This window comes from Aspergillus puulaauensis, chromosome 4 (assembly GCF_016861865.1).
Source record: "Aspergillus puulaauensis MK2 DNA, chromosome 4, nearly complete sequence".
In the NCBI taxonomy this organism is placed as follows: Eukaryota; Fungi; Ascomycota; class Eurotiomycetes; order Eurotiales; family Aspergillaceae; genus Aspergillus; species Aspergillus puulaauensis.
Window position 1 is genome coordinate 755,352 of NC_054860.1, and position 23,870 is coordinate 779,221.

The window sequence follows — 23,870 nt, forward strand, 5'->3', positions numbered from 1 at the left end:
TGGAATAGTACTACCTACTGCCGCTGGAGCCATTATGCGCCGGAAGATTGTCATATAGTACTAATATAATGTAAGAAAGTTAGTTAGGTGACATGACTGTAGCCAGAAAAGCATAAAGACCGTATCGGCTTACAGTCTTTTATATATAATATAAGGGCAAAACATGCCGCGAATATCTGTTGATAATAGATGTGGGTATCTCAACGCATCGGAGGCCAAGGGCAATAATGCAGAGATATACAATAGCAGATATGGGCGCCGATTATATAAAAGGATAGTCAATTCGTCAAAGGCAGGCGTCAAGCCACCCACCCAGTGACATCGCCCATGGGGTTATTGCCCTGGTCTAACTGAAACTCTCGCAGCACCTGGTCCCATTCCGGATAATTGGCGGCTGGATTAGAAGGGTCTTGTGGGATTCCAGCCAGTTGTTCATTAAGCGTGGGTATGGGGACATTCATATTCGCTTGAGTCTGTGGTGCTGTCGAGCTAAGGTTCGCAGGCGTGGCAAAGAAGTTACCTTCTGGGAAAAGTGACTGGATCGCACCCATAGGGCCTTGGGTGATATCAAAGTCCAGTGGGCCTTGGGACGGATCCCAATCCATCGGTGGTGCCGCAGCTACCAACCTTGAGTGTTCCGGAAAGTGCGATGAGAAAGGCGATCCTATAGAAGGCCGATCATACTGCGCGGAAACAGGTATTGCGTTTCGGGCAGCGGCTTGCTGATTTGCAACATGAGCCGCTAATTCTTCTAGTTGTTTCTTTCTCAGGGCGCCTGCTCGTTTCATAAGCTTTGCAAGCGGTCTCCAAAGCATCCCTTTCCGCTGTTTCGCGGTCCGTAGCCAGTCATCATATACAGTTGTTACCGCGATCCATGCACGATCCGTCAGAGCGCTCAATGGGCGCACGCAGAGTTCAGCCAGCACCATAGCGATAGCGTGCCACTGCATATAAGCATCAAACATCCAGCTCCACTTCTTTGTGTTCTCGTCTTCTTTGATCAAACGGGCAAACTCGGTAACCTCAATGGACGTGATAAATAAGCTTTCCCGAGACTCATGGCTGATTCGCGATTCGAGATCCTGGCGTGATATCGGGTGGTGTATCACAAGCCACATTTTCGTGAGAACTAGGCGCGCAACTGTCGCACTAATCCACTGTATCGGATCCGCCATGTTGCAATGTTTCAGATATTGCTCTTCGATGTGCATATTCACAGTTTGTACTACATTGCCGCAGTTGTCCGGGGTGGGTCCTGAAACAGCACCGCTAGTATTTGGACATGTATATGCCACCCGCCGAAGAGCATAGCAGATATCGCACCGCACGAGGAAGAAGGTCATGTCCGTGAAACCTACTCTCGGCTTCGGTCGCTCTTTCATGTAGGGAGAAATATCGTCATCGTTGATATTCAAGGGAAGTCTGGTATCAAACATTCGATCGTGGATCTGCACATCAGTCCCATGGTCCTCGGAAGATCGAAGGTCAAGTAGAACAACGTGCCACCACAGTCTCCGACGCATTTCAGCGTCAAATGGCCTTAAATTAAAGTTGTTTCCATCCCGATGTAAGCCGAGTCCTTGTGCCAGGCGAAGTATAAGAGATGACATTGACCAGACGAATTTAGTATCATCGTCTCGACGAACAGCGTTCAAAAATATCACTGCAGCCTGCATCAATGTCAGGGTTTGGGTATTCAACAGATTAGCTTTGGACAATGCTTGCTCCACAGCGAACCGATAACGGCCGACAAGGGTGTCACGGGCTTCTCCTAACTGAGCCATACACTGCTCAGGAGACATGCTGACGATCGCTGCAAAGTACATAGCGAGTACCAAGGCCTCATTGTTTTTATCCAAAGCATCTGGGGCCCGCGCAGCTGCTGTGAACAGTTGCTGCGCTGCGGGGCCATGAACCACGGGCAGCAACGGTTTAACATTCTCCGCGTAAATTTCCCATAGCACCGGAACTTTACCCGGGAGCGGGTGGAAATTTCGGAGAGAGCGGGCAAGAGAATAGAAACCAAAGAGCATTCCATCATGAGGCGTGGAGTAGCTAGAAGCCGACCCTGGTGAGGAGTGGTCCTCTTCATCGGAAGATGAATGGTCAAGAATATCCTGCAATTCCTCGATCTAGTTCAGAGCCAGCATCAGCATTTAGCTGACACACAACCACACGAGCTAGGAGAATAACCAACCTGATCTCCGAGACTTGCCCAAAACCGATTGCTCACATATCGGCTCCGATTATCTTCAATGACGAGTCTTCCGAACTCGTGCTCCAACGATGGCATTTGCCCCGCCGCGGCCGTAGCCGCAGCTGGACATCCACTTTCACCCTCATCATGACGAGGAGGCTGAGGTCCAGCAGGCGGATCGCCGCTCGAGCGATCGGTGCGTTGTTGAGGCGGCGACGGCGTAGCTTGAGTATTGGAATTGGTCATCGCGGCCTCGACTATATTTTCGAGTTGCCGCAGCCGCGTTAGCAGCTCTGCATTTTCAGCCGGTTGCCGCTTCACTTTGCGCGGCGCGCGACCTGGTGGGGGGAAGATGCAGTCAATGCTCGCTTTGACGCAATTCGAGCACGGGGACCTTTTGTCGCAGCGGACCTTCCTTCGGCGACAGGTGATGCAGCTCCGCAGGGCTACAGCATCTTGAGATGCATGCTTATGAGAGGCTGGAGGAGGGGGGTTCTCGTTCCCATCGCCCTGGGAAAACGATGTGGATACTGGATTGTGGGTTCCGAATTCCGGTGCAGGTTGAATCGGCGGCGAGAACGACATGGCGACTATGCGATGGAAGATGTGACAGCTTCCACGCCGTACCACATCGTCAATGTAAGGGCTGCTGGGGGTGAAGGCGGGGGACAGAGGAGAGAAGAGGGGAGGATCTAAAAGAGAGCGTAAGGAGCCAACCAGGCGAAACTCAGCAGTGCGCCAGCATTCTTCAGTACCTCAGTATTCCTTGTAGGTAGCTTCACGGTCCAGACGGCGTTCTCGGTGTCCTCCGGTAACCCTGGAGGGCTGGAACAAAGGCAGAAGTGGAAGTGGATCCTGGAGATCGTACTGCGTAAGACGAGCTCATCGTGGGGGCTCGCGTTTATTGGTTGATTTGCCTTGCGATCAGGCCCCCGCACTACGCATTCCGCTGACTAAGGATTTGGCTGTCAGGCTGTCTGATCGAGTCCAAGTCAAACCAACGTGTCAACTCTTATGTCGGATTTTAGGATGGAAACGACACATCTAGAGTGGTATTAGTGCTCCACGATCTCGAGCCTTCTCCGGACTTGTCTCAATGCGGTGAATCCCCCGAGATCCCAGATCCGGAGATCCAACCACTTACTACGTATAGGTATCCCAACACTTCTAGTAACGCTTGAAAGACGAGACAGGGAGCATTGTTTCTACTGGAGTTGTACGGATAATAAACCTTAGTCACGTCATTATTCTCCAACGGACAGCCGAGAACTGTGCCTTGTGCTTGGTTTCCCAGCCACTTTCATCACCGCATTCCTTGTGATACAACCTCAACGAGGCTACTCGTATCAGTTACACGGTCGATAGAGGTATATGGAGTAGGTCCAAAAAGTGGATGCTGGATGCGAAAGTACCAAACGATCAGAGTATATCTATACATTAAACATAACAGTACATGGTATCGAGATATCGACACGATATCAGTAACTCTCAAATGCAGGCCTAGAACAAAGCTATCATGCTGCGCGTTTGCAAATCAACGCCGACATAACCCCAAAAAATAGCCAAACAAATCCATAAGCGCCAGTATGCACAGGGGTTCGCATTATATATAGTTAGATTTGCGATTCAACGATGGCCAAATCGTCCAGGCCTTTAGTTGACATTGCTGTCATATAAATGTTTAAGTGGTGTGGTTCGAACTGGGATCTCGGGGACCTTCCGACGTCGCGCCAATAATCTATTGTTTCTTTGGAAGAGGAAGAGCGCGGTCAGCGTAAGTTACAAAGCCAAGATCAAGAAGCATGAACTCACTGGATCTTCTCCCATATACTAGTCTTTCCGTTGAATTTGTGGCTAGGGGACATGTTAGCAATAATATAACGAGGCAATCAGGCGATTGCGAGCATACCCTTGGTAGTTGGTTTTGGTCAGGGCTTTCGCGCCGTACTCGTCTTGAAGAAGCTTCGTGTATGCATATGGGATTTTCGCGGGGACCCCTTCGAAGTAGGTGTTTCTGAGTGGGTATATTTCGGACTCCTAGAAGAAGTCAGTCTTTGTCCTGTCGGTTGGGATTTGGCAACTCGCACTCACATCGAAATTATGGTAGTCCTTGCACATCAGAGCTCCAGGTTCGCCGTTTTCTCGGCGCTCATCATCTGTCCGCACAGCTGTGATGTCGATAAATAATCCGGACGAAGTGTCAATCCACCTTCCGTCAATAACGTTCGCTGTATCCGATTTTGATCGAATGACATAGTAAGGGTTGATTTCCAGAATATATGTCCGCCCACCTTCGACATCAGGAAGGTCGAAATGATGCGCAGTCATGTTGTAGTAGTCGGCAAGGAAGTGAATTACAGGCTCATTAATCTGGACGTCGAGATCGCTATCCCACGGAAATATCTACTCCCATCAGCGAAAATGTCCGCAACTAAACGTCTTCGAAGTATGTCACCTTTTGATTCCACCACCAAGCCAGAAGTGAGCCATGCATTATCCAGGTTTCGGCACGAAGGTCAGCCATCGTCGATAAGTATGTTTGGATGAGTGCGGATAAATATGGAAGCGTTTCGTTATCGGGGAGCGGTTCCTCCGCAAATCTGTAATTGGAATTAGTCAAATCAAATGAAAATAATAAGACTAGGGGTACGAACCGCCCGTCATAATGATAGTGAAAGCTAATGGGAATTCAAATTAGCGTGCTTGAACATCTGGAAGAAGACCGGTAGACAACATACGAAGATTCCTCTGATATCAAGTTAGCAAGTTACGTCTGAGCGTACAATCAAATGTGACTGGACCGACGATTTCGGGGAAGAGACTCACGAAAATATTTTGGCGCGGATTCCTCGGCCTGCCCGCTATAAACCTTGGGCAATTTGTCCCTTACATCCTCGAAAGTGACTCCGGCATCACCCTCCGCGTGGACCGACAGCAACCCAAAGAGAGCGAGGAGAAACGGGAAGACTAGCGGGCGCATTGCGAGAAACCCAGCAAGTTCCGGACTCACTCGGATTCGAGGCTCTCTTCTCCAGAAATAAAGGCAATTTCATTCAGATAACGATGCTAAAGTGCCAAGTATCGCGGTGTCGGTGTGGGAAATGATAGCTAGGGATGCCGGAAAAGAATCAGGAGAACAGACATTGGGTGACAGGTTATTAATATGCAGCGACGAGAGCCCACGAGCTTGGAGCCTGGGTCCATCCAAGAGCCACCAAAAGTCCAAGACCCAGTTTCCAAGCTCGGGCTGCCGAGGAGGCCGCGACATCGCTTCTGGTTCCTAACGGCGATGTCGTGTGCTCAGTTGCCGGAGTCAGCTGTGAGTGGCCGCGCCTGGGCAGCCCTGTGGGGACTGGACTGCCACTATGATTGCAATTTTCGTAATTCATGGCGCGTTTCGTGAATGTCTGGATGGATCTCGTTGTTATTATAATTCATGAGCGCGGAGATGATTTCCCCAGATTTTATAGAAGACGATGATCATTTTCTTCAACAGCCGTCAGCCATACGATGGACGATGCGCTTGTGCAGTGGGGGCAGTTTCTGCAGACAGCGGGTGCCTCACTGCCTATCGTCGACGTCAGATCGCTGGTACTGCTCCACCTAGAGAAGTCCGTCGAATCAACGACGAAGGGCAGCCTCTTGGCACCAACTGTGAAGGCTGGAACTGCTCGAAGACTGTTCAGGTTGCACTGCAGAATATCTCCTTATCGGCGCATCTCACTGCGGCTGTGGGGTTTTGAATATACTGGGCACAGTGGTGAGCACTGAGCACTGAGCAGATTGAAGATCCCTCTACGTACCAACATGACGATCTGAGCACTCTCGTATACTGCATACCAGTCTACCAGTATAGGTATAGGCATAAAACTCGCTTATGCGGTTAGATAGATACAACTAGATAATAAACATTGAAACGACTATTAGTGAAACATTTGACCTCAATCTGAGCTGAATTTTATCCTTTCTTCGTCTTCCACTCTGAATTATTGCGAGTCGCCAACAGTATGGTATGGCGATATGGCCCCTCCACGTAGGAATATGGACGATGCAGGCGTGGGACTAGAGAATCTAGGGCCGAATAAAAGTGTGAAGGTCAATTTATTGTGTGAATTTCATGTTTGGGTGAGGGCACATGGCTATTCTCAATGGACGCGGCGAAGCAATGACGTTCAATTTCATCAACCCTGGAATATAACGGGTATAAGTTTATTCCAACCGACCTTAATTGATTCTCAGGTTAAAGTGAACAATTACCGTACAAGATGCCGCATCTACCTGAACTGTCCAAAAAATAATTCTACCAGTAAGTTCTTGGTTGAGCTTGGATGCGCGATTGCCATGATAACGCCGGTATTAACGGCCGTCATGGACAATTTTTAAAGATAAGGACGATGATTTCCAGAAATCAATCTCCAACCCCGAGTCACGATTAGTTGAAGGCGTACATCACGACCGAAATAAAGCGCCGTCCCTGCAGGATAGGGAGAAGGCAAGATCAGAGAAGGTGGACGTTGAAGGCGGTTCGTCAAGTAGCGTGTATGCCACGGTCCCTTTACCAACATACATAGCAGCTAAACGCAAACTAACGGAATGCTGCACAGGGTTGACAAAATTAGAAGAGGGAACCCATCTGGGGTCGCTTAGACGGATACTTGTACTACGAAGTACTATATAGTAGTATCCGCCCATCACGCCTTGATTGAGCACTTAGGTCCTTGTTTTGTTTCCGTTTTCATACGTTTTTGACGATAAATAACTTGTCAAACCCTATTTGGTCTGGAAGTAGCAGATTGTTGGTTTAATTCTCAATCTTCAAGAATGGGGCGATTTGGTATAGGTATCACACTTGTATTTTATCAGTCGAAGAGGTCTTGTAAAACACCACCATTATGGGCCTTGAGCGAGTTAATGAGAAAGATTTAGATCTTCGGATTGCTTAGCGTAGAGATTTAGAATCCCCAATTTCTTACGCGGTAATGTGGTTGATTTCACGATTGTGGACGGTCGTACACAATTTATACCCTGGACCACCGTAGATCAAACCGGAGCTTCGGGCGACAGCCGATGTCACTATTTGATGCGAACTGCACTAGTATCAAACAACCGTTTGAGCTTGGTGTTTCGCTAGTGAGTTCGGGGGTCGATTGCATTTGACGTGATCACCAGCTGCCCTTCAACCCCACGCCTCGATCTACCGGTACCTAAAGTTGGATCGCCGCTTTCAGAACCTCACGCCGCGCGGACACCCCTCCCGATCACAGAAACAACTTCTTGGAGCAATAATAACTGCAGTAGAAGGTAAGCAGCGCCAATCTGTCTCGTTTTCTTCTATTTTCCTGCGTTTTGCTGTTTATTAACCATCCAAACGTCCCCTCAGCAGTCTCCGAAGCCAGTTATCCGTTGTCGAATATTCCATCCAACCCCTTTTCGGATCCACACCACCCCGAACACCTGACGCCCGGACCGTTGTCACACTGCTCTGTACACCGTATTCAAGATAGCCCACAAGAAGGAATCAAGTTGCCAGAGTGCAAGCTTTTAGGATTCAGGGCGGTCGTTTGCGCGGATGGGTCGTATCTCTGTCTCGGAATTCAGACGGGGGTACCAACTGGGCAAAACAAAAGATTAGAAGGAAGCCAACTTGAAGACTGCTTCTGGGATTTCCTTTTCGATGAAGGATGAGCTCGGGCCCGGCTCCCACCGTTCACCACTCTGGCGACCTCCCTGGTGATCAGCCTCCCTCACGTACTTCGGACCTGTCACACGAGCCCTCGCCACAAAACGCCGAGACACCAACTGACGACAATAAAGGCGGAAATGGCGCTTCGCAGCAGAGCGCGCCGGTAGACAAGCCGACCACAAACCAAGAAACGACAGCTGTGCAGGATTTTGATGATTTCGGGCTACCAATTCGATCGCGACCTCAGCCACCCCGACGAGATACCGAGTCGACGGTTAACGAAGACCAATTTCATGATGCGGAGGAGGATACCTCTGGCTCTGTTAACCATACCGCAACTACAGAGCCAGGGGTCGGGAAGACTTCTTCAGTAGAGGAACCGGTTGATAGTAAGACACCTCCTGAAAACAGTCGAGTCGAGGAGCCCCAGGCCCCTCAAGCTCCCGAATCAAATGAGCGCGAGACATCCACGCCCAACAGAGTAGAGACCGAAGTAACGGTATCTACAACCGAGAAACGTACATCAGAGAGTCCACCGCCAGACACCGAACGTGAACCACCTCCACCTTATACCGAAAAGCCAGCCCAGGATGGTACTAGAAAGTCTACATCGTCGCGGCCTGAACACGCAGTGAAGAGTGATATACCCATGTCGGAGTGGTCACATCAGAGGCTGCATGAGCATAAGGAAAAAGATGATCACGAACAAGACCAAGAGAGCGACGATGGGGACTGGAAGGATATGACCGCGCTAGACGAGTTTGACCTCTACGATGATTATGGACGACTGATTGCCCGTGGAACACAGCAAGACGATGATGAGGCGGTTTATCAAGGCCTTGGAGGAGCTGGGAGAGGATATACCAGGGTTCAGCTCGACGATGATGCCGAGTCTATCAATAGTATGGACGAAGACACCAGCTATCTTTTCCGGGAGTCCGCTGCTACTGGCGCGGGATACGAAGGAGAAGAACTTCGCGATACTTTGAGCCAGCTGCAAGCTACGAAAGATCTCTTGACCGAAAGCCAAAGAATCGCTTATGTAGGAGTGACACGCTTGACCATTTTCAGGATGGTAAGGGACATGGATAGAGCACCCACAACCAAGTCGACTCGCAAGCGGAAGCAAAAAGCGCTTGATTCAACCCGAGGATGGGGCCAGGCGATGATGGCGAGGCTGTACTCTCACATGGACATCAACCAGGCGGAACAAGTGATGATTGAGCAACTCGCTGAGCATGGCGTACAGCCCGAAGACCTTGTCCGGCCGCTCATGGAGAATGCTCGTGTTAAGAATCCGTTAGCCGAAGAAGATGATTTGTCCAAGAAATCTCTATCCTCGATAAGATCGAGCACGTTGAAGGATGGGGACCGGTCTAGCTTATCGACTGAGATCAATAGATCCTCAGAAACAAATTCCCCACCACCGTACGACACTCACCCCGATGGGAGCGTTCCAGAGGTTCAGACGCCGTCTCAGCTACCAACATCCCAGAAAATCGATATCGATATTCGTTGGACAGTTCTCTGCGACCTTTTCCTGGTATTGATTTCAGATTCAAGCTACGACTCGCGGTCACGGACATTGCTAGAGAATGTAGGAGAATCCATGGAGATTTCGTGGTTGCAGATATCCAAATTCGAGAAGCGTGTCATTGATGCCCTGGAAATGCAAGAGGAGGCAGAGAAGGAAACATGGGATGAGTCCGAACATATGGAGAAGCGCCGCAAGTCGGCGCTGAAACGCAAATACATGGTTATGGGTCTGGCCACTGTTGGTGGTGGGCTGGTCATCGGTCTCTCGGCTGGTCTTCTTGCTCCAGTCATCGGTGCTGGTATTGCCGCCGGGTTTACTACCATTGGAGTTGGTGGAACAAGCGCCTTCCTCGGTGGAGCTGGCGGTACAGCTCTCATTGCGTCTGGGGCTACTCTAACGGGGAGTACAATAGGACTGAGAGCGTCTCATAGGCGTACTGGAGCGGTCCAGACGTTCGAATATCGTCCTTTGCACAACAACAAGAGATTTAACCTTATTGTCACGGTGTCAGGGTGGATGGCCGGAAATGTAGACGATGTGCGATTGCCGTATAGTACTGTCGATCCTATCATGGGAGATATCTATTCGGTTTTGTGGGAGCCCGAGATGCTCAAAAGTATGGGTGCAACCATAAATATTCTAGCTACAGAGGTAGGTTTTACACACAGTGACCCTCATACGATCAGGATACTGACAAACCCAACCTAGGCTTTGACCCAAGGATTACAACAAGTGCTCGGAAGCACCATTCTAACAGCGCTCATGGCCTCCATACAACTTCCCATTATCCTCACGAAGCTCTCCTATCTAATCGACAACCCTTGGAACGTCTCACTTGCCCGTGCCAATTCGGCGGGCCTCATTATGGCCGATTCACTAATGGACCGTAACCTGGGCAAGCGACCGATAACTTTGCTCGGATACTCTCTTGGCTCAAGAGTCATCTTTTCCTGCCTCAAGGAGCTCGCCGACAAAGGTGCTTATGGGCTTATTGAGAATGTCTATCTTTTCGGGTCCCCTGTGGTCGCGAACAAAGACGAATACCTCAAGGTCCGTGGTGTGATTTCCGGTAGATTCGTGAACGGATACTCTTCGAACGACTGGATCCTAGGATACCTGTTCCGTGCCACTGCCGGAGGTATCATGCGTGTGGCTGGTCTAGCACCCGTTGAAGGCATTCCAGGCCTCGAAAACGTGGACGTCACCAAGCTGGTGAACGGGCACATGGACTATCGCGCAGCCATGCCCCGTCTCTTAAAGCATGTTGGGTGGGAGGTTCTCAGTGAGGAATTTGCGGAAATCGAAGACCCCGACCCAGAGAACCATGCTGAACGACAAAGAGAGCTGATCCGTGAGATCGACGAGGCCCGTCGAGAAGCAGAGACTAAGCCAGAGAAGAAACGGTTTGGCTTATTCAAACGGGGAAAACTGGCTCAAAAGAAGGCATGGGAGTCATATGATGTTGATCAATCTGAATCGCCTCAAAGCCCAACAGGCAGCAACGCAGCAGGCAGTGTGCTGTTCGATATCGACGCCATCAAGGCTGAATTAGCTTCGGAAATGCTGGAGGTTAAGCAGCTTGAATCAACTCTGCCCCCTATGAAGTTGGATTTGAATTCTCCACCTTTGACTTCACCCGCTACGCCATCACCTTCCACTGCGAAAGATTCCAAAACCCATGAGCCCGCCCAAAAATCACCACAGCCGACCCCTGCACAGTCACCTCCACCTCCACCCCCTCCTCCCAAGGATGAGGAAATTCAAATGACGTTCGATACGTCCTATCATGAACCACCGCAACGCTCCTTGTCCTCGTTCGAACCTGATATGTACCACCCGGATGATCCCCGCCCCTCTCGGCCCGCTCTACGATCATCAGCTACAACTCCCGGCGTTCTCGGGGCTGGAGCGATCGGAGCCACAGCAGTTGGTGCGATGGTGCTAGAAGAGAATGCGTGGGCTGACGACGGCGAAGGTGAAATCCAAATGACCTTTGAGTGATGACGAACTATGACTGTATATGGGCGAAGGATAGTAAACCCCTTAGAGGTTGCATGTTATATGGGCATTCCTTATTATATTGAACTCTGTTTAGATTTGTTTTCCATTGTTTGGGCTTTGAAGGTTACAGAGTCGTTTATCATATCGTTCATGGCATGGTATTTTACCAATGGAGTTATGGCTTACTGGCGTGAGATTTGCTTTCCCGCGCATATTGATTATAGCTATACATACATTCTAAAGCTGTCAGTTCGGGAAATACAATGAATTTCCGGGAAATTGAGCTATGTAAAGTAAACATATTGAAAATGTACTAACAAAGAAATAGTGCATACTAAAGTTGAAGTGCGGTGGAAAAAAGAAACGGGCGAGTAAGTTAACCTTGCAACTGCGGAGAAGCTCTGGTCCCGCGTGTCATGTCACGCCCACCACGCGTCTCAACTCCGCGAAGCCCTCCTCCGTCAGTCTCGCAGCTCCCACAAAGTCCAGCCGACTGTCGCGTCGGGCTTCTCGGGTACCTCATTCAACTCGAATGCCCATTACTCCTCATCTCTACCGTTATTTTTCCTAATTTCATCCTCCGAGGTGAGGAGATTCGACTCCATATTTACTATGCCTACGTATACAGTAACTAACGCAAGTCTCCTAAATAGGTTGTACCACCTGAATTGTTCCTTTTTCGTCCGTGCTATGTGACTCGACGACCTTTTTTTCTCTTGTCCGTGCTTAAATTACAACTCTAAAAACCCCGAATCCTGATCAATTGGCCCCTTTGCACATCCACCATGCCTAATCTACGGACGAGACGAAGCCTACTGTCGGCGCCCGCAAAGAAAGAATTGGAAGACGAAGAAGACGTCAATGCCCCACCTCGTGGAACCAGCGACGAGGAAGGCTTCTCCGATTCCGAAGATGAGCAGAGCGATGGACTGGAAATACCTACACCTCGCAAGTCACGAACCCCGCGGAATGGACAAACAGAAAAGACACTAGAGCAGAAACTCGCTGAGAATAATGACGGGCCGGACTTCACGACCAAGTCACCAGGTTCAAGTCGCAAACGGAAGGCAACGGGTGTGCTTGGGCCCGATGACATGGCATTACAGGACCCCTTTGATACGTGGTCGTCGCAACGCAGCAAACGCCCAAGTCTGGGCTATGGTTCGAGGTTTCGCAAAACGCCTAGTTCAAGTATGGTCGAGTCGCATGCCCCCTCGAGTGCGCCGCAGCCGAAGTCGTCTGTAACTTCGTTTTCTACACAAGCGGATAGTCCTGAGGAGGAGAAAGAGGAGGAAGAAAGTGGATTCAGGGTTCCACGTAACCCTGAAATAGAGCCTCCGCCTTCAAGTCTCGAGATACCCGAGTCCGATGATGAGATAAGCGATCTAAGCTCTGCGAAGAGTTACGATTCTGCTGGCTTTCCTACTTTCGACGATTCCAAGAATGCCGAACCGGCCGAATACCTGTGTCCGATGTGCAAGGAACCGGTTGAGCCGGAACTGTTGATTAAATTTCAAGCTCAACCAAGACAGCGCATTAGGGACCAGTATGTCTTCTGCGAGTCTCATAAGAAGCCTGCTATGGAAAAGGAGTGGGAAGAGAAAGGCTACCCAACAATTGACTGGGGAAGGTTTGACGAACGTATCGAAGCGCATTTTGATGAGCTGGAGAAACTCATCGTCCCGGAGAGTTCGTCGTATTACCGGAACGTTCTTGACACTACAATTAAATCTGGAAAGGCAAAGAACTTCCGCCTCACTCTAGCTGGCGACGCCCTAGAAACGATATCATGCGGGTATTACGGGACTCGGGGTTCCGGGAGGATGTAAGCACACCCGTTCCTTACATTTCTCGAAAGCAGAACGCTAATAGACTCTAGGTTACAAGCAATTACAACGCGCTTCGCACGAAAGCTCCGGCGCCTAGCAACAGAAGACAACATCGTAAAGCAGGCCGGCGTGGTCCCATACTCACAAGCTGTCCTAGTCCCCGAACTTGCCGTTAGGTTAATAAAGGAGGACATGGACGTTGACGACGATTCCGCGCGACAGATAATGCGAGAGAGCGTTGATATCGGCGGGAAGCTAAATCCCGCTCCAAATGATACTGTGCCGGTCACAGAGGAGACAATTGGAAACGACGATGGGGTTCTCAATTAGCTGGACAGTACTGTACACATGGCATGCATGTTTATACGGCGTTCTTTCCGCGTTTTCTTCCATTCGTTTGCCTTTGGCGGTGTTATCAGATACCTACTCTCTGTCTTGTTCCTGTTTTACGTATTGTTTACCTTGTCCTTAAAATTACCTGCGACTGTCTGTATATAGGGAATGCGCAGCATTAGCAACTGACATTCATCTTTATTTCTCAAAAACAGGAAGCTTATTCCTCAGAATCCATATCATTCAGGCCGATCTCTGTAAGCAACAAACTACTCCGTAGGAGCACACACTTCGGCTAGTGGATCGTGATGGGTGCGCACAGAAGAATACTGGCGATAATTAGATAGAAGTCTATTACTGGTAATATAGACAGATAGATGACAGTCAGATCAAGAAAGTCCTGTTTCGCTGAAGCTCAATCAAGCGGAGCTGTTTATTTATACTTCATACTCGTTATCGATTAGCATCTCACGTGACCGATAAGCCCAACGATAAGGAATTTTTATCCCTCCACCTCCGCTCACTCCCCGACGGACCTACTACTTAGCTGGATACAGTACAATTCTTTATTGCCTACCTTTGCACCGTGCTGCTGGCAGTACATTCACTCAATACCTGACTATCATATCCTGATAGAATTTTCCCGCACCTACCAGCCATGGCCCAAGGACCGCTGAAGAAGGCGAAGGCCAACACTTCCACGAAACGGTATGGTTTCCATCGACCTTTCAATCTTCTAACCACCGCTGTCGCATTGATTCGATCGCCTTACGAGATCAGCTGAGGGGAGATTTGTTTTGTTAACTATAAAACTAACCAATCTTCTTCTTAAATAATAGTCCCTCAGCCCTCGGCCCCAAGAAGGGAACAAACGGGCAAATTGCGCCAAAGAAAGCCTCGTTGATTAAGCAGCAGAAGATCACCAAGGTATGTACCATCTGCGCGCTGGTAGTATGTGACCGTGGCGAGATCCTGCGGTCGACAAGCTATCCGAGGGGGTGGTCATGTTTCAAACAAAATATTAACGCTATGGTGTCTTTAGAAACTATCATCCGGGTTGACTGCGAAGACGGAACGGAATCTCGCGCAGCGGGCGGGTCATCTTGAGATCCTTGCGGGGGGGAAGAAGGATAAGAAGTCCAAGGAGAAGGGGAAGAGCGGGAAATAAATGAGAGAATACAAAGGAGTTATATATTTCATGTGATGCCATGTGTATGCGTTTGTTTTGTATGCCTTTTTAGAATTGGAGTGTCATTATCGAGGTGACACTAATAATGAAGTGTTAGATACCCATCCATCATATTGTGGTTTCTGATATGGGAAAGTAAGTTGAGATAAAAGTATGATCTATTCAAGTTTATAACTCTATATGTAAATAGGTCTAGACTTGAACGAAATGTGCAGCCAGTGCAAATAAGGAATCGTACTCTAATATCAATGAATCAAAGACTCGTGAAAGAACCCGAAGAATACATGAGAAATTCGTGAATCGTAAACAGATAAAAAACATAAAAAAGACGCTCCAAGGGTATCTCAAATATCAGCCTATTCCACTTCGCCGCCCAGTCTCTTGGTATTGTAAATGGTTTGGCCACGAAGCCTAAATTTTTGCAACTCGAATAGGCGCACCCGACTGCTCGATGAGTTCCGTGCCTCGTTCGATCCATGACTTGAACCCGTCATCAGTAGGGTCAACGGGAAAATCATCCCAGACGGGATTTTCCGCGTCGGCGTAGGTAGACCAGATGCCCTTGGGAACCTCAGAGGCAGACCAAGAGGGTAATTTAGCCAGGACGCAGGTATAGTAGACGTAGAGGATTCTGCAGAGTAGGTCGACTCGGTCGACATAATGCTGTTTGGTTGGGTCGGGCTCGCGGCCCCCGTCACCAAGACGCTTCCACCAAGAAACTCGCCAACGAAGAGTGAGGAGTATGTGACCCAGCTCCTTCAAGAAGTTCATGTGGGTTTCTTGAGAGATCTGTTTCCATTTGATATTGTAGAAGTCTCGCTCTAACTTGCGGAAACCTTCAACCTCGACCATACGGCAGACAATGCGCGAGAGCTGTGCTGCGAGAAGGATCTCGCGCTGGTGCGTGGGGTCGTTGACATCCATAGGCTTTTCTTCACCGTCAGCCTCAAGTGGAATGAAGCTGTAGCTCGCACGGCTTGGCATGTTGTTCCACCGAGAAAGCAGAGTCTATTCGGGTTGGTTAGAGGCATAGATAAAATTTTAAACCCTCGAGGGAACTCACGTAAATATTGCGCATCGGATCACAGTCCTTGACGCAGGTCAACCAATTCTTAGACTTGTCTTTCGACTCGATAATCCGTCGATCAATGAACTCGAGGAAGTTTGAGCGCGAGTTGCCATTGTATTCGCTCAAGCTTCTGAGGAATTTGTACGTCTCTCCCAAGTCGAGGACGTAAAGAGAGCCCCAAGCTTGTGTGGCACGGATGTTGAATCTCCCCTGTCGCTCGCCAAGGAAGGAGAGCAGGTCGTTCAAGTCGAACTCGGACGGGATATTCAACCGGACTCGCCCGGATTTATCCAAAGTAGGGTGGTTGATGGCTCGTTGAGCTGGTGAGGTTAGTAAAACGAAATACAAGGCCCTGATAATATGATGCTATACATACAGATATAGTTGCACGTTCCATATTCGACAATGCTTGAGAAACAAGCCCGAGCACATGGTTGTTCATGGAGAGTGGGACGACAGGCGTCACATGGGGCGTTTCCATCGCACTGGCCAAAGGTCAATGAATTGATTTTTTCTTAGTGGATCGCGGTGGAATTGTTAGTTACCTTTCGCTTATTCAACCGGCACTGAACGCAGGTATCCTTGTTCTTTCTCCGCATTCCAGCGTTAGCCCTACCAGCCATAGACAAGGGACCCTTGCGACGGGCTCCACGGGGCGGAGAGACGAAGTCTGCAGAAGCAATAGCACCGCCTTGGCCATCTTCTTGCACAATTTGCAACGGCTTTTGGCCATCTTGAATGAGTCCAACACTCTGCGCGCGCTTCTTGCGCTTCTTGATCGCAGTCGCCGACTGAGCTCCAAGGGCTTGTGGCTTAGCGGGTGCACGCTGTGTAGTAAGGGGTGAAGCTCTCGTACTTGACGGAACAGAAGAGAAGAGTGGTTCCGATGGGTCTTCGCTCACAACAAATGCGGTGGCTGTCTGAGGACCGTGGGAGACCTCGGAAGGTGACTCCTCCTTCTGGGAAGATTTCCACAGGTTCTCCTCATCCAGTTGCCGATCAGCGAAGGCCGGGACGTCATCTCCAGTTGCGGAATAGGAAAACTCGTAGGTCCCAGGGATGTCATCAGACACAGATGAACTCTCAGATTTGTATTGGAACAAATCTTGGCCAGTTACCTCGTCTTTGATGAATAACGAGTGCTGCGGGAACGTGGAGAACGAAGAGGGCGAAGTTATGTTGCTAGACAACTGCGATTCAAGGTTGTCGAGCCAACGTGTCTCAGGGGACTGCAAAGGGTTTCGGAAACTATCCATATGTCTAGTACCCTTGTTGAGTGGCTGTGGGCCCACAGTACTAGAGGCAGGAAGTTGTCCCGTCACGGGCTCCGCGGTGTTGGTAATCGAACCAGTCCAGGGTTCATTTGTCGTAAATGGGAACGCGTGTGAGATATTCTGAAACTGCATGAAATGCTCCGATGGGATATCAGAGAACCCCTGTCCCTGCGGGAGTGATGCGCCATCTTCAACGATGAACGCGTCCGTTGAAGCCGGGGGTTGCTTTCCGTAAGGGTAAAGGAGGGGCGCATCCATGGGGAAGCCAGCCATCATATTGTTAAACATTTGCAGTTGCGGCCATGACTCATCAAGCTGGAAGTTGTCGTCCGCGGAGGGCAGGGTCTTTGGGCTAACGGTGCTGCTAAGGGTTCCTTCAGCGGAGGCATCGGCTACCCCAAATTTGTTGTTTGGCGGGCTTCCATGCTTGCTATACGAATCGCATTAGCCGGCGTCTACCGGGGGCGCCAAAGGAGACAAAGCAGCTCATACCTGTTGTCGTCGCTGTGGTATCCACTGGGTTGTCCCAGCAGAGAAGGGTTCGCGCTCAATTCCGCGAATTCGGAGTCGCTATGGTTCGAGTCTTGACTCGCGTCCCAATCCAACGGCTGCTCGTAACCTGAATTCTCCCACGGTATAGTAAAAACGGTGTCTGATTGATAGCTATCGAGGATCTTGGGGTCAATGCCCGCAGCGGATTGAGCACTCTTGCAGTCCATACAGGGGATCCGAGATCGGGGGACGGGTCGTGAGGACTTCAAGAAAGCCGGCAAGGTCCCTGAGTCAACTATGCGTTGGGGGGACGAAATACCGTGCAGTTCTTGCACAGGCGAGCGAGAAGGTCGATGCGAAGTGTCCGGAGGTTGAAAAGACCTCCAGATATAAGTAGCGATGGTCGATGGTTGTATGAGTCGATGGAAAGGAGAAAGAAAGGAAGGAGGGAGAGAAATTTGGGTGACAAGAAATGTTCCCCACTAGATTTTGAGGCGATCGGCCTCCGATACGGTGCAGCCAGTCGTCAGAACTCGAACGGTTATTGTTAATAATATCAATGTGCACAGACCAATTGGCAGTTTTGACACAGTGTGAATGTCTTGCCTAAGTCCTGGTCAACCGGTGTTTTAAGTGTTTTGAATCTGCCCACAGCTACTCCGGCCTGCACGAGATGCCACCATAATTATACCGCCAGGTATTGCTCCCCCTCCACGGAGAGGAGCGATGATCGAGGTGATCACCCTGGGCATGAAACTCCAATTCAGCGATCGACAACCACGCCAACTCGTCCAAGAAATACCAAGTCCATAGCCTGCATTACTCTCTGTCCCTAGCCGGATCACACTAGTCCTTGTGCGCGGCCGCCAGGAGGGGTGATAACACCGCTGACACCACTCTTTACTCATACGACCTTCAAATCCTCGCTATCAGCATTACGCGACATGGTCGTCCCATCTCGATCTCAGGCCTGCTGACCCTGCGTCGTACAGGATGCCGATGGGTTTCGACGTTGGATTTCTCCAGGCTTCCTCATTCCAGGGCCGGAGTACGACTCCAATCGAAGATGATGGAGATGCTTCTCACGGTCTCATCCCGTCGGGGATAGAGTAATACAATGATTAATTTCGCCTACATTCGTCTGCCAGCCGAAGGGGCCGATGTCCCAACGTGCCCTTCTAGGCTTCTAGAAGCCTGTTCCGTTCGGTCTGATTGTTTGGTCAATGGTCCGTCCCAAGAAACCTCTGACAGGGCGACGTAATATGGATTTTCGACACCACCAAGACTCATGTTGAACTTGATGTAACCTGTCCAACAAGGTGTGCATCCCCACCAAAGAAGTAAAGGGGAAATGAACCGCACCTCCCGGCAGGGCAAATGATATTGGATGGCGCGGCCATGCCCCAGCCTCATCGAGTCATCGCCTCCCAGAATACTCCGTTCTGTAGGATGCCCGGACCATGATCTCCCTGTCAGCCCCGTGTAGTTTTAGGCATGAATCCACCTGGGAAAACTCTGTGTTATGCTGTGCAGCAGCAGGCTGGATAGCGGCGCTCCAATTTTCGGCGTTGCGGTCTTGCTAAGGACTATCTATATCCATACATCCTTGGCATGCCTCACTGCTTCGCTCTCATAAATGATCTTCTTCCACGTTGAGTCCCAATTCTTTCAAATCGCACTTGGGCATCTGACACGCACTAGGTCAGATAAATTGCCTCGGATTCCTGGCGGCGACTGATTGGGGTCGGAGTGTGTGGATGACCGAGTTTGCTTCCCCACGAGAGCTTCACCGCAGCCTCTTTTCGGCGAGTTTGAGTCCGGGCTTGTTACGGTTCGTATCGTACATTGTTTTAATACTGGATACCGTACATAATATATGCTGAATAGTTTTTTATTAACTGTATGCGTTATTCCCTTTCGCATCTCCAATACGCAGCAAACATGCCTGCATTCACCGCGGGCTCCCAAAAAGCTTCACCGCGCGACCAGATTCGAGGCGAAATCGCCTCTCGGGGGCTGCTTTCGGTAGAAAACGGCGACGAGAGACCTCAATCCATTAACCGCTCGAGATAAGCTAAATTATAAATATAATATTGGTAACCATTTCCAAAGCCATCGTTCTTTTTCAAGCTTTCGCAAATTCGCCTCTTTGAGGTCGATTAAACTATATCCATCATTTAACCTCGCTGGCGGCTGTAATCACAACGTATTCAATTTCACCCGCCGACCGCGCCAAGTATTATTGAACCCTCCATCGGAAGAGGCGTCTGCGATGCATATATTGGTATGTTTTCTTTTTTGCTCTGCTTCTCTCTTGATCTGGGGCAAATCATTGTCTCCCGCGCCTCCAGCCGTGCTCGTACCTGGGATCTTCGTCATGAAGTCACCAGACCAGCTTCAGGCCTCCATCATTCGCCCCCGAAAAAGGAATCAGAAACACGGCCTTATCGGGCGCTTCTGATGGGATAGATGCGCGCATACAGATCGAGAAATCCGCATTTCTAGAAATGGACGAATCGAATATTGACGATCGGTATAGCTCGTCAACGACGATGGCCCGCCATCGCGGCGATTGTCCCCTTATGTCCGGCCCCTTGTCGAGGCCCTCCAAGGAGCAGGCCATCTAGTATCCGTGGCCATTCCCGCAGCATCGCGCTCCTGGATCGGCAAGGCCCATCTTATTGAAGCCTCGCTTAAGGCAACATACGTACCCCCAAACGCCTTCCGCAACGACGGCACCTGGGACGAAACATACACCACCCCCACACCATCAGAAGGCGAAGGCGAAGCCGAAGCCGAATCAGAATGGGTCGTCATCACAAACGGCACGCCGGCTAGCTGCGTCCAGCTCGGCCTCTTCAACCTCTTTACAGACAGACCACCCATCGACCTCGTCATCTCAGGCCCCAACCACGGCCGCAACGCCTCAACCATCTATAACCTCTCGTCCGGCACCGTCGGCGGTGCCCTCGAGGCAGCCACCTGCGGGAAACGCGGAATCGCCGTCTCCTTCGGCAGCAAGGACGAGCAACCTTTGGACATCATCGGAGCGGCGGCGAGACTCGCCGTGCGCATCGTTCACCATCTCTACGAGAACTGGGATGACCGGGTTGAGTTGTATAACCTAAATATTCCCATGCGTATTGATGTGGAGACGAGACCGGTGCTCTATACTCGCACCTTGCCGTACTACTGGTCGCGTGGGTACCTGTACGCTGAAATCAACGCGGATAAGGCGCCGCCCGTCCTGACGAACGGCGTCGCGAACGGGACACACGGTCCTCAAAACGGAGAAACAGAAACAGACCTCAAACTCACTAATGGAACTGGAAATGGCGTCGTAACGAACGGAACTACCCCCGCAAAGCCCACCTCAACCTCGACCTCACAGCTCAAATCGCGCGACTTCAAATGGTCCGCGGAGCTCACAGATATGAAGAAAGCACTTCAAGCCAGCGAAGAAGGCACAGATGCGCATACTGTCTTGAACGGAAGCACCAGGTAAGAACAAAACCATCCCGTTACTGTACCTACTACCTACACACCCATCCAGCCACCCCTGCTTCAAATTAAAACACGAGCTAGAAAGTCAGCAGGCTAACCCAGCTCTTTTCTCTTTTGCAACTACAGTGTCACACCTCTCTGCGCTAATTTCTGGTACGTCCCGGGGTTAGAGGGGCCATTGCATCTTTGAGTTGACTTGGTGGATGGAGTGATGGATCTCATGGGGAAACACGATTAGATCGGTAATATATAGTATAGATACTAGAATGATACCCGCAACGGTTTTCGATTTTGTCTGGTGTTCTCGTCTGTATGGGTGGTTAGCTTAACTACCAATTACCTACCTCTTGATATTAGAACGGATACGTAATGCCTACTTTTGAAGGAGAGGAAAAGGATGACTTCAGAACGATTATTCATAGAATATTGATATCAAAGGCCTTCGCTATAGCATAGATGCTTGCTTGACAATGTATGGTTGTTGTGGACGAAGAGTCCTAATTAAGCGGGTAAAAGCTCATGGGCCCTTCGCGCCTTCCACAACACTACTTAGTTGAGGGCGATCGAAATGTGTTCCCTGGGCTACGACCATGGATGGTGGCTGAGACTTATTTGTGTGTAAATGCTTGGAATTTGCGACATTAAGCCTTCAGCGGCCCTTTAGAGTTCTATGTGGCATATAAAGTTCGATGGAGAAGCTTCGCAAAATAAGATCCGTCTTACCACGAGGAAACAGTGAAACATGGGATATGGAGATGACTGGTGTATCACTAACAGCTCAGAAATAAACCTTCAGGAGAAACAAAGGCAAAAAGCAAAATAAAAACTTCGGGTGCTGAAGTACAGGGATGTTCGAGTGGTGTGTAATATGTAACAAAAATGATATTAATGATCAAAGTAGAAAAAAGGAAATCTTATATTGCCCGCGCAGCTTCCCCAGCTCCACTTGCCACGGCCGATGCCTGCTCAGCACGCATCTTACCCTTTGCAGCTGCGGACTCACCCACGCCCATTCTGCGTGCGACATAGCGCTGTGCGACAATACCGACAGAGAGGGTTATGGCTTCCTCAATCCATTCAGCGGCCCATTCGCGGGGATCAACGCCGCCACTCTCGACAATTTCGGAAATGTCTTCCGGAACGACTGCACGGGGTACGTCGGAATCCGCAGATTCGGAGTTAGGTGTGGGGGCTGAGGAGGCATCTAGCCAGTGGATCCATTTCTGTGGGATGGCCTGTGAGACGGCATGGAAAGCGATGCCGTGAATGGGGTCGTGGAGATAAAGGGCGAAGGCGATTTCTTCTTCCGGTGCATCAGGGACATCCACAACACCAGAGGGTGTGGCCTTGTCAGTGGTTGGCCCAGCCTGGAATACTTCCGCGGTTGATGTTGTTTGACTGACAGCCTGAATAGAGAGGAAGATATCGCTGCTTCTGACAGGGTTTGTTTCGCTAAGGTCTTGGGTGGCTTGCTTTGCGGCTTCCTCTACTCCACCTCTCGAGGCGAAGTATTCGGCCGCATAGCCCTCCGCACTTGCTCGGCAAAGCTTGGTTGCCTCCACGAGACCAGGTACAGCTGAAATGCTGCGAGGGTTTCCCGGGGTAACGGTTCGCCACCAGGGGCCATCGCGCCAGCCGGCGGTCGATACATTGTTGTCTTGGCCACGTTTCGGTGCGGACTCCTGGCCCCTCTGTATAACTAACAGGTCACCACCTTCAACCTGGGACATAACACGAAAAAATACAGCGTAGACAAGAGGGTCAAGGCTGGGGTAGCCGGAAAGGTCGTGTGTAACATGAATCTGGAGACGTTCGTGGGATGAGATCGGAGGCGCAATCGTGTGAATTAGGGAAGTAAATGTAGGTATAGCCATGCTGCGAAGCTCGCCGCCTAAAACGGGTGGTTGGCATCAGTACAAGCGCCCAAGCATATGATTGAAAAACCGAGGGAAAGCCTACCCAAGTCTCTAAGCGCCCCAACATTCCCTTTCACCTGCTCAGCCCACTTCTGGGCCTCCTCATTCTGTTGGATTTCCTTGACAGCGGCCTCGGCCTGCTTCATGGCAGCTGAAGCAGTTGCAGAGGCAGTTGCAAAAATGCCTCCCCACCAGCCTCCGCCGCCGTCGGAGGAAGGGTCTCCAGTGGCTGACTCCTCGCTGGAAGCTGGTTGCGCATTTTGAGCATTGTTATTCCGGCCACTCTCGCCAGATTTCCGAGGTGCGGACTTGTCCTCGCTCAGTCGCCCGGCGGGGGTTCCTGGCTTGGACATCGATGCTCTAGGCTCATTGGTAGATGTGCGCGGCGTTCCGGCGCCGCTGCTTGGGCGCTGAGATGCTAGGTTTCCCAGCTCGGTCAGGACATCCTCATCAACCTGCGGAGGGGCGTTGTTTGTGGTGGTAGCAGGCGGTTTCGCCGTAGACTCGCCGGTTGACTCGACGCCCAGGTTGTCAAACTGGGCGAGGATCTCGTCGTTAGTCGGTTTCCCGCCTTTCGGAGGCATAGCTGGTTTTTACGCGTGAGATTCGAATTGCGGGGAGAGAAGCTGTCGTGGTGACGGGCGAACTGCTGCTCTGTTGTTGCTTGGTGGACGGGGAGCTGCTGGCGGTGGGGAATGACCTGCGCCAAGACTCTCTAGTGTGCAGACAGCAGCAACAAGGGCCTCGACGCCCGTGCTGCCATCGCTAAGCTCCTTATTTCTACCTTCACAGTCCAAACGTACCTGAGTCCCTGTTCATCTTCCATTTCAAAGCTCGGTGTTACGT

The 23,870-nt window shown here is 50.4% G+C and overlaps 8 protein-coding genes across 8 annotated transcripts; 4 read left to right on the top strand and 4 right to left on the bottom strand.

Annotated features, from left to right (window-relative positions):
- Positions 1-299: 299 nt before the first annotated feature.
- On the bottom strand, positions 300-2,782 carry APUU_40320A (putative C6 transcription factor; the record flags this gene model as incomplete). The annotated part of the gene is made up of 2 exons (XM_041703379.1): positions 300-2,132; positions 2,198-2,782. 2 exons carry the CDS (start codon positions 2,780-2,782, stop codon positions 300-302), a joined length of 2,418 nt encoding a protein of 805 aa, XP_041556070.1.
- A 1,068-nt stretch (positions 2,783-3,850) lies between these two features.
- On the bottom strand, positions 3,851-5,177 carry APUU_40321A (putative mannosylphosphorylation protein (Mnn4); the record flags this gene model as incomplete). The annotated part of the gene is made up of 8 exons (XM_041703380.1): positions 3,851-3,944; positions 4,010-4,051; positions 4,107-4,234; positions 4,289-4,600; positions 4,653-4,797; positions 4,852-4,875; positions 4,936-4,945; positions 5,024-5,177. 8 exons carry the CDS (start codon positions 5,175-5,177, stop codon positions 3,851-3,853), a joined length of 909 nt encoding a protein of 302 aa, XP_041556071.1.
- Positions 5,178-7,878: 2,701 nt separating this feature from the next.
- APUU_40322S (uncharacterized protein) lies at positions 7,879-11,418 on the top strand (the record flags this gene model as incomplete). The annotated part of the gene is made up of 2 exons (XM_041703381.1): positions 7,879-10,068; positions 10,126-11,418. The coding sequence occupies 2 exons, from the start codon at positions 7,879-7,881 to the stop codon at positions 11,416-11,418; spliced, it is 3,483 nt and encodes a 1,160-aa protein (XP_041556072.1).
- Positions 11,419-12,203: 785 nt separating this feature from the next.
- APUU_40323S (RTC4 family protein) lies at positions 12,204-13,577 on the top strand (the record flags this gene model as incomplete). The annotated part of the gene is made up of 2 exons (XM_041703382.1): positions 12,204-13,243; positions 13,298-13,577. The coding sequence occupies 2 exons, from the start codon at positions 12,204-12,206 to the stop codon at positions 13,575-13,577; spliced, it is 1,320 nt and encodes a 439-aa protein (XP_041556073.1).
- Positions 13,578-14,238: 661 nt separating this feature from the next.
- APUU_40324S (DUF2462 domain-containing protein) lies at positions 14,239-14,748 on the top strand (the record flags this gene model as incomplete). Its single annotated transcript, XM_041703383.1, has 3 exons — positions 14,239-14,288; positions 14,420-14,507; positions 14,623-14,748. The coding sequence occupies 3 exons, from the start codon at positions 14,239-14,241 to the stop codon at positions 14,746-14,748; spliced, it is 264 nt and encodes an 87-aa protein (XP_041556074.1).
- Positions 14,749-15,180: 432 nt separating this feature from the next.
- Positions 15,181-17,831, bottom strand: APUU_40325A (uncharacterized protein; the record flags this gene model as incomplete). The annotated part of the gene is made up of 5 exons (XM_041703384.1): positions 15,181-15,777; positions 15,833-16,158; positions 16,215-16,323; positions 16,384-17,542; positions 17,605-17,831. 5 exons carry the CDS (start codon positions 17,829-17,831, stop codon positions 15,181-15,183), a joined length of 2,418 nt encoding a protein of 805 aa, XP_041556075.1.
- A 2,045-nt stretch (positions 17,832-19,876) lies between these two features.
- APUU_40326S (5'/3'-nucleotidase SurE) lies at positions 19,877-21,298 on the top strand (the record flags this gene model as incomplete). Its single annotated transcript, XM_041703386.1, has 3 exons — positions 19,877-19,888; positions 20,144-21,105; positions 21,235-21,298. The coding sequence occupies 3 exons, from the start codon at positions 19,877-19,879 to the stop codon at positions 21,296-21,298; spliced, it is 1,038 nt and encodes a 345-aa protein (XP_041556076.1).
- A 724-nt stretch (positions 21,299-22,022) lies between these two features.
- Positions 22,023-23,608, bottom strand: APUU_40327A (DUF5427 domain-containing protein MTC1; the record flags this gene model as incomplete). Its single annotated transcript, XM_041703387.1, has 2 exons — positions 22,023-22,999; positions 23,068-23,608. The coding sequence occupies 2 exons, from the start codon at positions 23,606-23,608 to the stop codon at positions 22,023-22,025; spliced, it is 1,518 nt and encodes a 505-aa protein (XP_041556077.1).
- Between the last annotated feature and the right edge of the window lie 262 nt (positions 23,609-23,870).